This window comes from Myotis lucifugus, unplaced genomic scaffold (genome assembly GCF_000147115.1).
Source record: "Myotis lucifugus unplaced genomic scaffold, Myoluc2.0 scaffold_788, whole genome shotgun sequence".
In the NCBI taxonomy this organism is placed as follows: Eukaryota; Metazoa; Chordata; class Mammalia; order Chiroptera; family Vespertilionidae; genus Myotis; species Myotis lucifugus.
Window position 1 is genome coordinate 14,968 of NW_005871836.1, and position 15,438 is coordinate 30,405.

The window sequence follows — 15,438 nt, forward strand, 5'->3', positions numbered from 1 at the left end:
TGACTTATTTCACTTAGCATAAGGCCCTCAAAGGCCATCCGTTCATGTTATCGCAAATGCCCTTGAACAGTTAAGGAAGACTGGGTCGCCTTCTCAGTTTACCTGGGACATACCCTGCAATGGGAGTCGTGTGTCCCCGGAAATGCTCATTCCTGGGCCAACCAGGACTGTCTTCCTAAGTGAAATAGGAATAAGGTCACCTGACAATTAGATCAGAGACGGGGGTGCTGGGGGTTTGGGAGTGAGAGGGTGGAAATAGTTACCCTGGCCCGGCTGGTGTGGCTCAGTGGTTGAGCATCGACCTGTGAACCAGGAGGTCACGGTTCAATTCCCGGTCAGGGCACATACCCGGGTGGCGGGCTCGATCCCCAGTGTGGGGCGTGCAGGAGGCAGCCGATCCATGATTCCCTCTCATCACTGATGTTTCTCTCTCTCTCTCCCTCTCCCTTCCTCTCTGAGATCAATAAAAATATAGTAAAAAAATCGTTTTCCTGGCCACGGCCCTGGGACACACCACGGGCTGAGCCGCACAAGCCACCCAATTCCAGGCTCGCAGGAAAGAAGGCAGAGAGGTGACTTTTTATCACAGTTTCTGCAGAAAACAATCAGTGATGATAGAAAATCTTTAGCCACAAAGGCTCAGGGAAGACAGAGGAATCCGACTCATGTCCCCAAAGAAATAAAACAGCTTTTGCCGATAGGCAGCGGAAAGAGAAACATTCACACCGTTGCCCACACCACGCACCCTATCTCCACCTCTCATCACAAGTCTCTGGTCGGTGAGCTTTATGGAAAGAGGTTGAGGAGATAAGAGCGTTTGGGGGGAAAACCTTCCACGGAGAATTACTGGCCGTCCGTTAGTGTCTCTGCTGGCCTCGCTGCGACTGTAAACTGCTTCCTTGCTAAGGGCCCTTCGGACGAAGGAGCCCAGATTCTGTCCTCACGGTGCCTGGCTCCCGCTCCGACGATAAGTCATGTCAAGATAAGGAAATCCTGTCTCTTTCAAGTTGAAAAGCTGTGATTAAACATGTCATTCGGGGGCTACATGAAAAGGTTTTCCAATAATCGGTTACCCCAAATAAGCCGTATTAGCGCCGGATATCTGCAGGGAGACAAACAGATGTTGGAGACAAGGGAGAAACAAGGCTGGAAATATCGCAAACATTTAAGTGCTTAAAAAAAAATGTGCATTTGACTTGGGAGTGAGGGAGGGAGAGATATATGTTTATTTTCATTTTTTTTAGTGATAGCCTGATATTGCTTTGATAGGGCAGACTCTTTCCACATAACATAGACATGAGCGCTGTGAAATTATTTGCAAGTCTTCGAGGGAAACTATGAGATAGATCTGTGCTAATCAGGGCGTGTGACTCGCACAGAAACAGCATCTTCAAATCCTCAAAGCCTCAGATTAGAAGGCACAGGTAAGCTGTGTTCTGTCCGGGGAGGTGTGAAGGAGAAAGGAGAACGGAGCCCATTTAGAGTCACAATGATTATTGGTATTTTTTTGTTGTTAATCCTCGCCCGAGGATATTTTTCCATTGATTTTTAGGGAGAGTGGAGGAGAAAGGGAAAGACAGAGAGAAACATTGATGTGAGAGAAACACATTGATTGGTTGCCTCCTGCACACACCCTGACCAGGGCCCAGGCCGGGAGGAGCCTGCAACCAAGGTACGTGCCCTTGACCGGAATCGAACCCGGGACCCTTTGGTCCACAGGCCGACGCTCTAACCACTGAGCCAAACTGGCCAGGGCGGGAACTCAGCCCATTTAGAGTCACGATTATTTTGTGGCACGTTCCCCCTGTCCTTCCTGCTGCTCTTCTCGCTGGGATATGGGGGTCTCCCTGGTGTGATGCCCTCACCGCGGCTCCAGCCCGGGCCCTGGCAGGGATGGGACTCGGGGTCCCTCCAGCCTCCGCCATGTGTGGGGTCCGCTGCCAGGTCACAGCCCTGGGTGGGCAGCTCTGTCCTGAGCCCGGCCTCCGGACCCCACCACGGATGGAGGCCCGTCCTGCCCGGCGGGGCTGGCCTGGCTCTCCCCCTAGTCCCCTGTTGGCATGTGGGGCACCCCACGCCCATGGTGGGGGGTGGGCCTCTTCCTGCTGCTGTGGCTGAGGGAGACAGCTGGCTCTTGTCCACAGAGGTTTCCTCCTCCTGTTTCTGGGATGGCTGTGTGCTTCTAAGTGGGTTTTTAATCTCTTTCCTCTGTGTTGGGGGGAAAGGGAAGTGACAGCCTGGGCTCCCTCCAGCATCTGGAAGCTGCTGTCTAGTTGGCTTTCTCAGAAGAGGCACGGGAGACCGACAGGCGGTCCTCCTTGTCTCCTTACACTCCCACCAAGCGCCCTGGCCGGTTTGCTCAGTGGATAGAGCGTCGGCCTGCGGACTGAAGGGTCCCGGGTTCCATTCCGGTCAAGGGCACAGGCCCGGGTTGTGGGCTCGATCTCCAGTGTGGGGGCGTGCAGGAGACAGCCGATCAAGGATTCTCTCTCATCATGGATGTTTCTATCTCTCTCTCCCTCTCTTCTCCTCTCTGAAATCAATAAAAATATATATATTTCTTCAAAAGAGGGTTAAAGCAAAAGTTCTTTTCTTAAAAACACGAAATAAAACATGAAAATCAAACCACCTTCCCAGCAAAGCTGGGTCATAACAGCAGTGGCATCGCCTAAATGGAAAAGGGTGCAGGGGGTCTGGGTGGCAGGCCAGGCCCAGAGGCTGGCGACCCGCCCTTCTCCCCCTGTTTACCTGGTAGCCGCCCACGACTGTCCCACGTCCCAGCCACACGACCACTCACGCCCTCTGAGAGGCGTCCCCGGTGTCTGCCCAGCCCTGGCCGTGAGCCGTGTTGCTTCACTGGGTCGCGGAGCCAGCTTGCGGGGCGGTTGGAAAAACCATGCTGAGCTCCCTCCAAACCAACGCCCGCCCTGCAAGTCTGTGCAGGGCCCCCTCCGGCCCTGCCGTGGGCGGGGGCGCCGAGAACCCGGCGGAGACGATGCGTGACACGTCTCCTCAAACGGGAAACGTCTGTCAGAGGCATCGTCCGAGGGCAGGGTCGTTGGATGCCATTTACGGTTCACGGGAGGGAGGTCTCCCCTGACAGCCACCTGCCCCAGGCCCTTTGCACTGGCTCTGTGCACCGGAGAGCTGGCTCCATCCCCCAGAGCAGTGGTCGGCAAACTGCGGCCCCTTGAGTGTGACTCTTCACAAAATACCACGTGCGGGCACGCACGTACAGTGCGATTGAAACTTTGTGGCCACACTCAAGGGGCCAAAGAGCCGCATGTGGCTCGCGAGCCGCAGCTTGCCGACCACTGCCCCAGAGAGAAGGGAGGCAAGCCGTGAACCCCCAAGCTGGCCTGTGGCGGTCAGGGCTGTCACTGGGTCTCTCTGGGCAGTCTGTGGCAGGGACACGCATGCCCAGTGCCAGGCGGTGCCCACCTGTGCCATCACACACAACAGGAAAGCACGCGGCCTACTGTGTCGCCTGTGATCCTCCCGATACGTTCGCGGCCTGCCGTTTGCTACACTCCCCGTGGCTCCGTGCGGGCGCCAGAAGCTGAAATATACATGCTCCGTGAGCAGAGGGACCAGCCTGAGGAGGATGGAGAGCGAGGGAGGATGGAGGAACCCCGAAAACACAAGGCATGCCAAGCCACAGGGAAGGCGTGCTCTCATTAGTGTCTGATTTCGGCTGAGGGTGAGGCCCACGCAGCGTCTCTCCGACACGCGGATGCAGAGCCCTTCAAAGGCCCCGGCTTGGGATCGCTCCAGCTCAGCACCCCGGTTCGATTCCGGGTCAGGGCACGTGTCTAGGTTTGGGGCTCGATTCCCAGTGTGGGGCTGTGCAGGAGGCAGCTGATCCATGGTTCTCTCTCATCATTGATGTTTCTTTTTATTGATTTCAGAGAGGAAAGGAGGGAGTGGGGAGAGAGAGAAACAACGGAAGAAGCAAAGGGCGTGGGAGATGGGGAAGGAAAATGAAAATTAAGGGAGAGCGGTAAGGCTGACAAAGGGTTGGCTGAAAAAAAAAAAAAAAGCCTGGATGGAGGGGAATTTGGGGCAGGAAGCACAGAAATGAGCATTCTCCAGCAACCCAGCCCTGGGAAATGCTACTGGGCAGCAAACAAATGAGATTATCGTGTTTTTATTTTGCCACAATATGCAAATTGACTCCATGTAGCCGCTAACAGGTCGTTATCGAATTCTGAGAAATCCCTCCGTAAAATGTAATATTTTTGTGACAGGATTGTCAGCGGTGCCAGATTGCTTTTCTATTTTGGTTGAGCTTTTATCGGAGCCTCGTCTCTGTCACCGACGCCCAGGTTTCCGGGGACGGCTTTCCTGTAATTTTTGTGTAAGCGAGAAATAACAACGTGCTTAGAGATGTGAGAAATGTGTTAACCTCCCCATTATTTTTCGGTGGCCCGAGAGAATTGGAGGGTGGGCCGTGGTGGGGGATGTCATTATTTCTCGTGATGAATTCTTATTTGTGCTAATATCCTAGAGAGTCCACATATCTGTTATGAACCACATCTGTTTGTGTGGCTCCCGTCTCCGTAGCCCCTGCCTCGAACCCTTCCGCTTTGAGAAGCGTTTGGCATAACCGACAACGAAATCACACTGTCTATGACATGTCGCTCCTCCTCGCTGGTCTCATCCCAGCCATCGTTAATAAAGGAACCCGAAATCTTGGTTGCCTACCATCTCTACCACGACTCGGTCAAAATGGAATTATGTTTCCTGATTGCCATATATTTCTCTTTAAAAAAATTTTTTTTTATTGATTTCAGAGACAAAGGGAGAGGGAGGGAGAGAGAGAGAGAAACATCAATGATGAGAGAGCATCATGGATCGGCTGCCTCCTGCACGCCCCACACTGGGGATGGAGCCCCCAACCCGGGCATGTGCCCTGAGCGGGAATCGAACCGTGACCTCCTGGTTCATAGGTGGATGCTTAACCATTGAACCACACCAGCTGGGCTCTTTCTTCCATGTTAAAGGTCAATGTTATCTCCCGGAATGGCACTGGTTTCATAACAGACAAAAGTCAAGCTCGACGAACACAGGGATTTTACGAAGCTGGGGCAGAACCGGGCTCGCCTTTGCTGGGACGGGAGCCCAATGGGATGCAGGTCCCAGTTCAATTCAAACGAAAGAGTAACAACAACAACTATCTTCTTAGTGTCAGTATACAGGGCAGGGCTGGGGGCACACGGACGCTGAAATGACCCATCGTCGATCTGAAACTCGAGGTTCGCCTGGCAACCTGCTTGTTCTTATTTTTGCTCAGTCGGGCACTTGGGCCTGGCCGCCAGGGCCGGGAGCACAGGGAAGACGCCCTCCCGGGGCCACCCCCAGCCGCCCGGGTGGCCCTTGCACGTTACTCCGCCCGGCGGTGCTCCCCCTCATCGACTGAGCAATGGAACAGGGTGGGCAGGTGGCCGCGGGCGCAGACACGTCCAGGATTTGTTTGCAAAACAAACCAGTCATGAAGGAGGAGGCGTGAGGCCGGACACACCCGTTTTGGAGGAAGGATAGAGGCAAATGAGTCCACATGATTCCAAGGTTGTGATCAGTCCCAGCTGCCTCTCGGCTCAGGAGCCCCTGAGGCCTCCAAGACCAGCACCCCCTCCCTCGTCGGGGGCAGGGGCGGGGGCTTTCCAAGGAGTCCTCCTCACCAGGCAAACCTTGAACTTACTGAACTGGTGCCCAGGGGACAGGCCTCCTCTCTGTCTGCAGGGAGAGGAGCTCATTTAAAAAATATATATATATTTTTATTGATTTCCGAGAGAAAGGGAGAGGGAAAGCATCCATGATGAGAGAGAATCATGACCAGCTGCCTCCTGCACGCCCCGCACTGGGGATCGAGCCTGCAACCTGGGCGTGTGCCCTGACCGGGAATCGAACCTGGGACCCTTCAGTCCGCAGGCCCACGCTCTATCCACTGAGCCAACCCGGCTAGGGCTCAAGGGGTTTCTTAGGGGATGAAATGGTTTTTGCGCGTTTGACAATAGCCTCACAACTTGACAACACAAAGGACGGACCTTAACGAACTCAAATTTAAAAAAGGAAATGTCGGGAGAGAGATTAAAAATGGAGGTGGGGTAAGGGGAAGCTGCACAGACACGGTCCCGGGTCCAAACTGGAGTGACAATTAAACACACACTCGCAGAACCCCCGCCCTGAACAACCCACGGAGGACTCGCCGGAGAGAACCCGGTCCCCGAGGATGGACAGTGGCCGTCACCACGGATAGAGACCTCTCCTTTTCAGAGGAGAAACCAACCCTTTCTTTAACGGATGCGCATTGAGAGAGTAAATAAGGTGCTGAAGGCAGGGGCCAGATTCAGTGATTTCCAGGGATTCATTTCCTAATAAAAAGCCAAGACTAAGCCAAGACTCAGCCCAGCCGGCCGGCGTGACTCAGACCTATGAACCAGGAGGTGACGGTTTGATTCCCGATCAGGGCACATGTCCGGGTTGCGGGCTCCATCCCCAGTGGAGGGCGTGCAGGAGGCAGCCGATCCATGATTCTCTCTCATCATGGATGTTTCTTTCTCTCCCTCTCCCTTCCTCTCTGAAATCAATAAAATATATATATATATTTTAAAAAGCTAAGACTAATCGCTCAACTTATTCCTGAAAAGACTTGGGTATGAGGGAGGGGTGCGGTGCTGTACATTCACTGCTTACAAACACTTTCTTCTCAAAGAATTTTGTCTCTCACTGTCTCCTCTAGGCCGCCCCCACCCCCACCTGCACCTACTAGCTTTAGACGAGTCATAGAGCTCAGCTCCCGGCTGCCTACTCGCACCCTGAGCCCTCCGTCCAGCCTCCCCTTCCCAGCGCACACTGTGGAGGGGCAGCTGATCTCGGGGTTCCTGACAGACACCAGGAAAGTGCCCCTCCATCCAACAGAATGACACCCGAGGTTGGGGGTGGGTTGGAAACACTACAAAAAAATCCAGGAATTCCGACGGTTCCCCGATTTGCTATTCTTTCTGAAACCCCTCCCACTCAGATCAGGGGCCAAACGCTGTTTCTGCGGCCCGTAGCCCGGCGCGGGGATGATGAATGGTTCGGTGCCAGGACCGAGACAAGGAGGACAATGCGGGCGCACACAGCCCGCGGTGATTTATGGGGCTCCTCTCTCGGGGCCTTTTCTCTCCTCCCAACACCGTTTCCACTTCTCACTTGTCCGCAGTCACCGTTCCCACCCTGAGCGCTTGGTTCCACTCCTACCTTTCCGAAGTTTGTTTTATAAGAAACAACTTTCCCAGCCCGGCCGGCCGGCGTGGCTCAGGGGTTGAGCGTCGACCTGTGAACCAGGAGGTCACAGTTTGATTCCCGGTCAGAGGTACAGGCCCGGGTTGCGGGCTTGATCCCCAGGGTGGGGCGTGCAGGAGGCAGCTGATCCATGATTCTCTCATCGAGCTGTCTCACTAGGCAACTGGGCTCAGCCACGGAGCCACGGAGCCACGCCGGGCGGGGTGGAAGCACCTGGATGCAGGGAAGGGGCCGTCTCATCAGGGAAACCTGGGTCCTCCAGGCTCAGCGGGGACGCGCCCAGGGGCAGGCAGGGCGAAGGCCAAGAGTGGGAGCCACCTGGGCAAGTGCCAGGAACAGCCAGAAGTCACCATCCCTCCCCCGCCAGAGCCACGCAGACCACACCTCCATCTCCCCAGGAAGGAGGCAGGCTGGCCCCGGAGACAGCTCCGGGAGCGGGGAGCCACCTGGCACCCCACACGCTCTGATCCGTGTTCAAGGGGCAGCGCTGGCCCCCTGCCTCCCGGGCCATCACCGCGGCCGTCCCCCATCTGTCTGCACCTTAGAAACAGCGACGAATCAAGCCCAAAAGATGAATGCCGTGGGCCTGGGTATTTATAGACTCGCCTTCCATGGAGACCCAGCAGGGGGTCAATCTGCCAGAACCCGTATTTAATATCTCCCAGGAACACCCCACCGACTCACCTGGCAGGCCCGGAAAAGGGGGTTGCTTGTCAGAGGAGCCCCACGCCTCGCAGACCATCGTCACCGCCCTAGACATCAGCAATCCGTTTCCCTTTTGTGGATAAACACGGTGCGTGGAATAGGAGCCATGCCCTGGCCGGTGTGGCTCAGTGGATAGAGCGCCGGCCTGCGAACCAAAGGGTCCCGGGTTCAATTCTGGTCCAGGGCACGTACCTCGGCGGCAGGCTCCTCCCCGGCCCGGGCCCTGAAGCGTGTGCAGGAGGCCACCCATCGATGTGTTTCTCTCACATCCATCTCTCTCTGTCTTTCCCTCTGTCTCCCACTCTCCCTAAAAATCAATGGAAAAAACCCGCGGGTGAGGATTTAAAAAAAAAAAAGGGAAAATGAGCCGCGACATCGCGAGGAGCCACACGCCTGCTGGTAATAACAGGGCTCCGTTCCTCTATTTGTCATCGGCCCGGATCTGTCTACCTCGGTAGCTGGCACCGCTCCTGGGCTCTTAACAAGAGCGCTTGTAGGGCAGAGGGAGGAGGCAGAGGGAGGCGTAAAGGAAGCCGCTGAAAGCCAAGTCCCTCCTGGCCCGCAGGGAGGACACGGCCCCCGGCCCCGGGGGAAGGTACCCGGCTCTCTGACGCGCCTTGTCCCCGAGTAACCGGACTGAGATTTCCTGGGCCCTTTCCGCTTCCGGACCTTCGAGCCCAGTGACTGGCTGATCGGATTGTAGGGATGGGGAGGCGTTATTCCACCTCGTTGAGCGCAGCTGTCTGGCGTTGGCCGGCCATTTTCTCCAACAACGAGCAGCTGGTTCCCAGTGAGAAAATTCCAGAAGCTGGCTAGTGGCTTTCTGGGAGCAGGTGCACTATGTTTTTTTAAAATATATTTTTATTGATTTCAGAGAGAAAGGAAGAGGGAGAGGGAGATAGAAACATCCCTGATGAGGGAGAATCATGGATCGGCTGCCTCCTGCACGCCCCACACTGGGGATCGAGGCTGCAACCCGGGCATGTGCCCTGACCGGGAATTGAACCGTGACCTCCTGGTTCCTAGGTCGATGCTCAACCACTGAGCCACACCAGCTGGGCCTGAGTCTCTATTTTTATCTCTAAAATGAGAGAACTTGAATAGATGAGTGGTTTTAATTTTTTTTTTTAGACACAGAACTCTTTCATTAATAAAACGTTTGCCCCAAAAGGATATTAGTTTCGAATGAGACCCAAACTGAAGCCCCCAAAGCAAATTAGCACGATAATCCGACCAATTCCTAGTGGCTGTCTGGGACGGAACAGAGACGAATTCTGTGGCGCGAGAGACGTCTGTGATGAATTAGGGATGTCTGCCGGGGCGCAGAGGGCAGGCGGGCCTCCTGGCGAGTGCCATCCTGTCTGGAAGGTAAATATGATGAACAGATGAAGAGGGGGGACCTTGCAGGCTCCCCCAGGCAGAGACGCCCGGCCCAGGGCGGCTCTCTTTAGCTATAAGATTTTGTAGTTCCGCCCTAACCGGTTTGGCTCAGTGGATAGAGCGTCGGCCTGCGGACTGAAGGGTCCCAGGTTCGATTCCAGTCAAGGGCATGTACCTGGGTTGCGGGCACATCCCTGGTGGGGAGTGTGCAGGAGGCAGCTGATCGATGTTTCTCTCTCATTGATGTTTCTAACTCTCTATCCCTCTCCCTTCCTCTCTGTAAAAAATCAATAAAACATATTAAAAAAAAAAAGATTTTGGAGTTACTCCCAGCCGTGCTCAGCCACTGGGATGCTCAATCTTGTAGGCGGAACAATAACAACCCTATGCAATAGTTAAGGCTCCAAAAAGAATTCTATGATGAATTACACAAAAATGGTCCCCACCAAACTCCCAGCAGATAGAACGAGACGAACAACTTTGCACTGAAACATCAATAGCCACTGCAATGTCATTTTTGCCCGAAGCCTCGCTCTAACTCAGATGAGAAATAAATTGGCTTCCAGGAAACCGGTGGGTGCCCGATCGCCGCATTTGGCCGTGGAGCGTCTGGTCTCTCTTGCAGGCACCTGCTTCGTGCAATTGACCGTCTCGGGGGAGGCGGTGAGAGCTGCTTTCTGAGGGATGAATGCGTAACGTCCCCCTGCAGAGCCCCGGGAGCAAAACAAGACGCAGCTGGGCGAGGCGCTGAGCACCGTTCGCTGTGCGCAGGGATTTGCCAAACTCGGCGATCGGAGGCTGCGGGAACCCATCAATGTGCTCACGAGGTGCCTCGGGACCAGCGAGGATGGGGGCTCTCCTTCTGTGAAGAAGTAGTTCCCTCCTTTAAGGTCCTGGGGAGACAGTTGCCGGGATGCTCACCAAGCCTCCAGCGCGTGGCTCTTAGAACTCGGTCCCAGTTCCTCGCCTCGCGTATAAAACGTTTGCTTAAGTAAACCTGCCAAGTCCGGCTGGTGTGGCTCAGTGGTTGAGCATCGACCTCTGAACCAGGAGGTCACGGTTTGATTCCCGGTCAGGGCACATGCCCGGGTTGCGGGCTCCATTCCCAGTGTGGGGTGTGCAGGAGGCGGCCAATCCATGATTCTCTCTCATCATGGATGTTTCTCTCTCTCTCTCCCTCTCCCTTTCTCTCTGAAACTAATAAAGATATATCTTTTTTAAAAAGAAATAAAAAGACAGCCCTAACCGGTTTGGCTCAGTGGATAGAGCATCGGCCTGCGGACTGAAGGGTCCTGGGTTCGATTCCGGTCAAGGGCATGTACCTTGGTTGCGGGCACATCCCCAGTAGGCGGTGTGCAGGAGGCAGCTGATCGATGTTTCTCTCTCATTGATGTTTCTAACTCTCAATCCCACTCCCTTCCTCTCTGTAAAAAAATCAATAAAATATATTTTAAAAAAAAGAAATAAAAAGACAAAATCCCTATATTTCTCTATTCCCCCTTCCCATTCCCCACCACTTTGAACGAAAGCATTGTTATCTCCGTTCACAACAAAACGTTTATGGACAGCTGGTATGTGCGGGCGCTCTGGGCAGTGATGGACAGGAGCCACATCCTCAAGCCGGAGGGAGGTCTCCTCCTACTAAGGGTCCAGCATCTGCGATCAAACCCGGACAGATTCCCACGGCCCTGCCAGTGCCTGGGAGGCGGTCTCCACGCCCCGAGAAGGGCTCAGAGCGGGTTCCCAGGCGGGATGCTGCGGACAGGAGCTCGCCCGGCAGCGCCCGTGGCTGGCTCGGCTGTTTGCAGAGTTGCCTTGGAAAGCTGTCTGGGCGGCTGGTTCTGCCCAGAGCTGCCTGGTGGAGAAATGCCCTGCCCGTGCCTGAGCAGCGTCCTCCTGCCCAGGGCACAGGCAGCCTGCAGAGAGGAGGGAGGGAGGGAGGGAGGGAAGGAGGGAGGGGCCCGCCCGGAGCTCAGGCCTCACCCAGGGCCCGCTGCTCCCTGAACCTGAGTCAAGTATGACGTCTAAGGCCTGGGAGCTGTAACGTCCCAGCGGCTCAAGTCAAAAAGATTCCTTCTTGTGCCCGGCTGGTGTGGCTCAGTGGTTGAGCATTGACTTATGAACCAGGAGGTCACGGTTCGATTCCCGGTCGGGGCACATGACCGGGTTACAGGCTCCATCCCCAGTGTGGGGCGTGCAGGAGGCAGCCAACCCATGATTCTCTCTCATCATTGATGTTTCTCTCTCTCTCTCCCTCTCCCTTCCTCTCTGAAATCAATAATAATAAAAAAAAGATTCCTTTTTACTCTAGGCCCAGGCCCAGCCCTTGAGTGACAGCGGGTGGGGCAGCTCCCCTGGCAGGCGATCCCCCCATTCCCAGGGCCTCCAGGGCGAACCTGGTTGGGGGGGGGGGGGGGATGGGACAGTATTTGCATAGTTGCTCTTTTAGATGTTTCCCACCGCTCCCCGCTTTACCCAGGGAGCTGGTTTACAGAACAAATAGCAACGGGTCTGGCCCCTGAGGTGGGGCAGGCGATGGAGGAGGAGGTCTGGGCTGGGATCCTAACTCACAGGATTACCCTGGAGGCGCCGGCGGCCTGTTGTCAGGCTGTTTGATGGAGCCCGAGACGCTGTTGCTAAGCGGTCGGCCACGCGGAGCTTCACCCCCTCCTCCCGCCTCTGCCTCCACGCAGGGGGGTTAGCGGGGAGGGGGCCGTTCTCATGACCCTGAGCCCTGGGAGTTGGCCCGCCAGCAGGGGGTGAGCACCAGGCTGGCGGCGGTGGGAAGTGGGAGTTGGGGAGCTCCATCCCTGTCCTGCTGTTTCCTGGGCTCGGGTTTCCTTCCTGATGATCCGCTCATTCCTCAGTGTCCCCAACCCTGGGGCTTGCCTCCCTGTCTCCTGGACCTCCTCTCCGGGGGCTCAGGGTTTGCCTCTTGGGGACACATCTCCTGGGCACTGAGCCCCGCTGTCTGCTGGGTGTTGCAGGCACCAGGCTGTGACCACCAATTCTTTTAAAAAAATATATATTTCTTTATTAATGTCAGAGAGGAAGGGAGAGGGAGACAGAGAGAGAAACATCCATGATGAGAGAGAACCATGGATCGGCTGCCTCCTGCACGCCCCACACTGGGGATGGAGCCTGCAACCCGGGCCTGTGCCCTGACCGGGAATCGAACCGTGACCTCCTGGTTCGCAGGTCACTGAGCCACGGGCCGGGCCCTTTTCCCCTTTGGCAGCATTTTCTTGCCCCTGGTTCCCAGGTTCCTCCTTCCCCTGCTCCCTGGCGTCGGGTGTGTGAGCGCATCCAGCCTCGCGCTCCGACCAGCTGCCGCCTCGCAGAGCTGTGAACACGCAGGGCCTGGAGCAAACATCTCAGAGCAGCTCTGCCTCTTCTCTGCATTAATTACCAAATTAATCATTCTTCAGAGGCCTCCGTCCCCCGCTGGTCCCCCCGCCGCTCGCCGCGGCCTCCTGAGCAGAGCTTCCTGGGATGACGTCGCTTCTCTCCGAACCGGCCGCCATCCATCACCGCCTGGCTGCCCTTTAGCATCCAGAGGGCACTCCGGTGTGTTCGCTACTTCCCTGCACTGGGGCCCACAAGTCTCTGTTTGGGGAGATGAAGCTGTCTGGTGTCTCGGTGCTAACTGATCTCAAGTCCCCACAAACGGACTCATTCAGTCCCCATCCCTGCCCTTTTCTTTTTAAAAATTTGATTTCAGAGAGGAAGGGAGAGAAATAGAAACATCAATGCTGACAGAGAATCATGGATCGGCTGCCTCCTGCACGCCCCACACTGGGGATGGAGCCTGCAACCCGGGCCTGTGCCCTGACCGGGAATTGAACTGTGACCTCCGGGTTCATAGGTCGACACTCAACCACTGAGCCACCCTGCCTGGGCTGTGTCCTCTAATTCTTGACACGGTTTCTGCTCTCAGAACAGGGAGAACCCTGCACCGTGTCGTGGTACCCTTCCCACCGTGGCCCGTGCTCTGCCTCCTTCTGTCTTATGTTCGATTCGACGTTATGGTTTACCCCTTCCTGGTGATTTTTCAAATCCCTACAATTTTATTACTTGTGTTTTCTTGTAAGAACACCACATTCTTTACTGATATAAGATTCTAATTAAAACACACACACACACACACACACAAAAGGTACTTACCTGGAGCCTCAGTTTACCAAGCTGTAAAATGGGGATACCACGCCGCCCGTGAGGACACCGTTAGGGTTCCATGAGGTGGACGGAAGTGCAGGGAGCAGAGTCTGGCGCGGGGCAGCTGTAGTAGGAACCCGTCACTGAGCGGCATTCAACGGAGACCCCACGTGCCCGAACGACACTCACGCTGTTGACCTCCCATCTGCATTCACCCGACAACACCGCTGCTTGTGTGGACTCTTTCAAACGTTTATTAAAAAAGCAAAATGGACGTTCATCTCGAAAGGAACCGTTAAAAACCAGAAAGCAATACGAAGGTCGTCTCTAGCAGCATCCGGTGGTGAGCCTGCGGCCTGGTGTCCGGCCGGCCGGGCGAGCCCCGCGCCTCGGAGCTGGCGGCCTCCCGCACACCCTCTCAGGGCGCGGGCCACACCGCGTCCATAAAATTAACAATTTCGGGTTAAATAAGCTTAAATAAGGGTGTTAAATACAGGACACTTCATCGAAGCCTCTGTACAAAGACGATGGGGCCTGGTCCGTGTGGCCGCCGGCCCAGCGCGCGGGCGGTTCTGGCACGTGGGCAGGCGGCCCTCGTCTGACGGCGCCCGCTGCACGCGCCTGAGCTAAGGTCGGGGTGACTACCGAGTGAGCCATTTACAAGGCGGCCGCCTCTTTTGATAAAAACCTCAGAACACTGCCAAGACCCAGGCACCGTTTGCTCCTGCAAATAAATGAGCCTCAGTAACTGCGTCCGAGCGAGTGTTCAGCATCAAGCGCACTTGACGCGGCTCCCTGCGCCTGGCCGCGCCTGTCTTATTGCTATGAGAGTGGCTGTGCGGATAAAACTACTGTACATCCAAAAAAATAGACCACCTTTCCATAGAGTATACGTCTGAGTATCTGCTCCGGGCTTACCCGGCCGTCTACAGCCCGGACTACGGGAGTCTTTAACATCTTAGCAGGTCACCTGGCACCCAGGAGGCTAGACTATATACACAGACCACGTGGTAGCGTCTACAGGGAACGTCTAAGCTGACACCAGGGTTACATTCATCTCGACACGAGTACATTCATCTTCACACCCGCCTGCCCGCTCTCGACGGCCGCGGAGAGAGCCCGGGCCCTCTGTTGGGGCGCTCGGGCCCCCCCGGACAGGGTGGCGGGGACAGCAGCACCGGCTGGAGGCACGGCTAAGCCCCCGCGTCTGCCTGCGATGGCCCAGACCCCGGGCGTGTCCCGTGGCCCCTGGAGGGGGGACGGGCTAGGACTTCTTGTCGATGGTGCTGAAGAACCACTCGGTGAAGGTGCGCAGCTGGGCGGCGGCCGTCTGCGACTCCTCCTGCAGCCGCCGGTTGTCCTGGCGCAGGTGCCGCACCTCGGCCTGCAGGACCGCCTTGTCCTGCTTCTCCTGCGGGAGAGACACCGTCAGGCCGCCCGTCCGAGCCGCCGCACCAGCCCTGCCCCTTACTCTTCACTCTTTTTTTATTTTAAACAATTACCTTTTTAAAAAAATTGATTTCAGACAGGAAGGGAGAGGGAGAGGGAGAGAAACATCAATGATAAGAGAGCATCATGGATCGGCTGCCTCCTGCACGCCCCCACACTGGGGATGAAGCCCACAACCCGGGCATGTGCCCTGACTGGGAATCGAACTGTGACCTCCTGGTTCCTAGGTCGACGCTCAACCACGGAGGTTAAGGCAAGTCCCCTGGACGAAGGCACAGCTGAGCGAACGTCCTCCCAGCACCAAGGTCGGTGCTAATGAGGCTGCTGACCCTGGCATGTCTGTAATCAAGCAAGCACGCCGGCCTCTCCCTGTGCCTACAGCTCTCCCTCACAGCATAGTCCCCGAATGACCTTCATAATGACCTTCCAAGGTTGCCATTAAAAGCTAGCAATAACCGT

General features: G+C 55.8%; 1 protein-coding gene across 1 annotated transcript in view; it reads right to left on the reverse strand.

The window, feature by feature from the left end:
* Positions 1-13,761: 13,761 nt before the first annotated feature.
* Positions 13,762-15,438, reverse strand: part of SIPA1L2 (signal induced proliferation associated 1 like 2) — a 51,454-nt gene continuing 49,777 nt past the window's right edge. The window contains 1 exon segment of the mRNA XM_006106231.2: positions 13,762-14,941. Coding sequence (XP_006106293.1) covers positions 14,795-14,941 — 147 coding nt within the window. The 3' untranslated portion in view covers positions 13,762-14,794.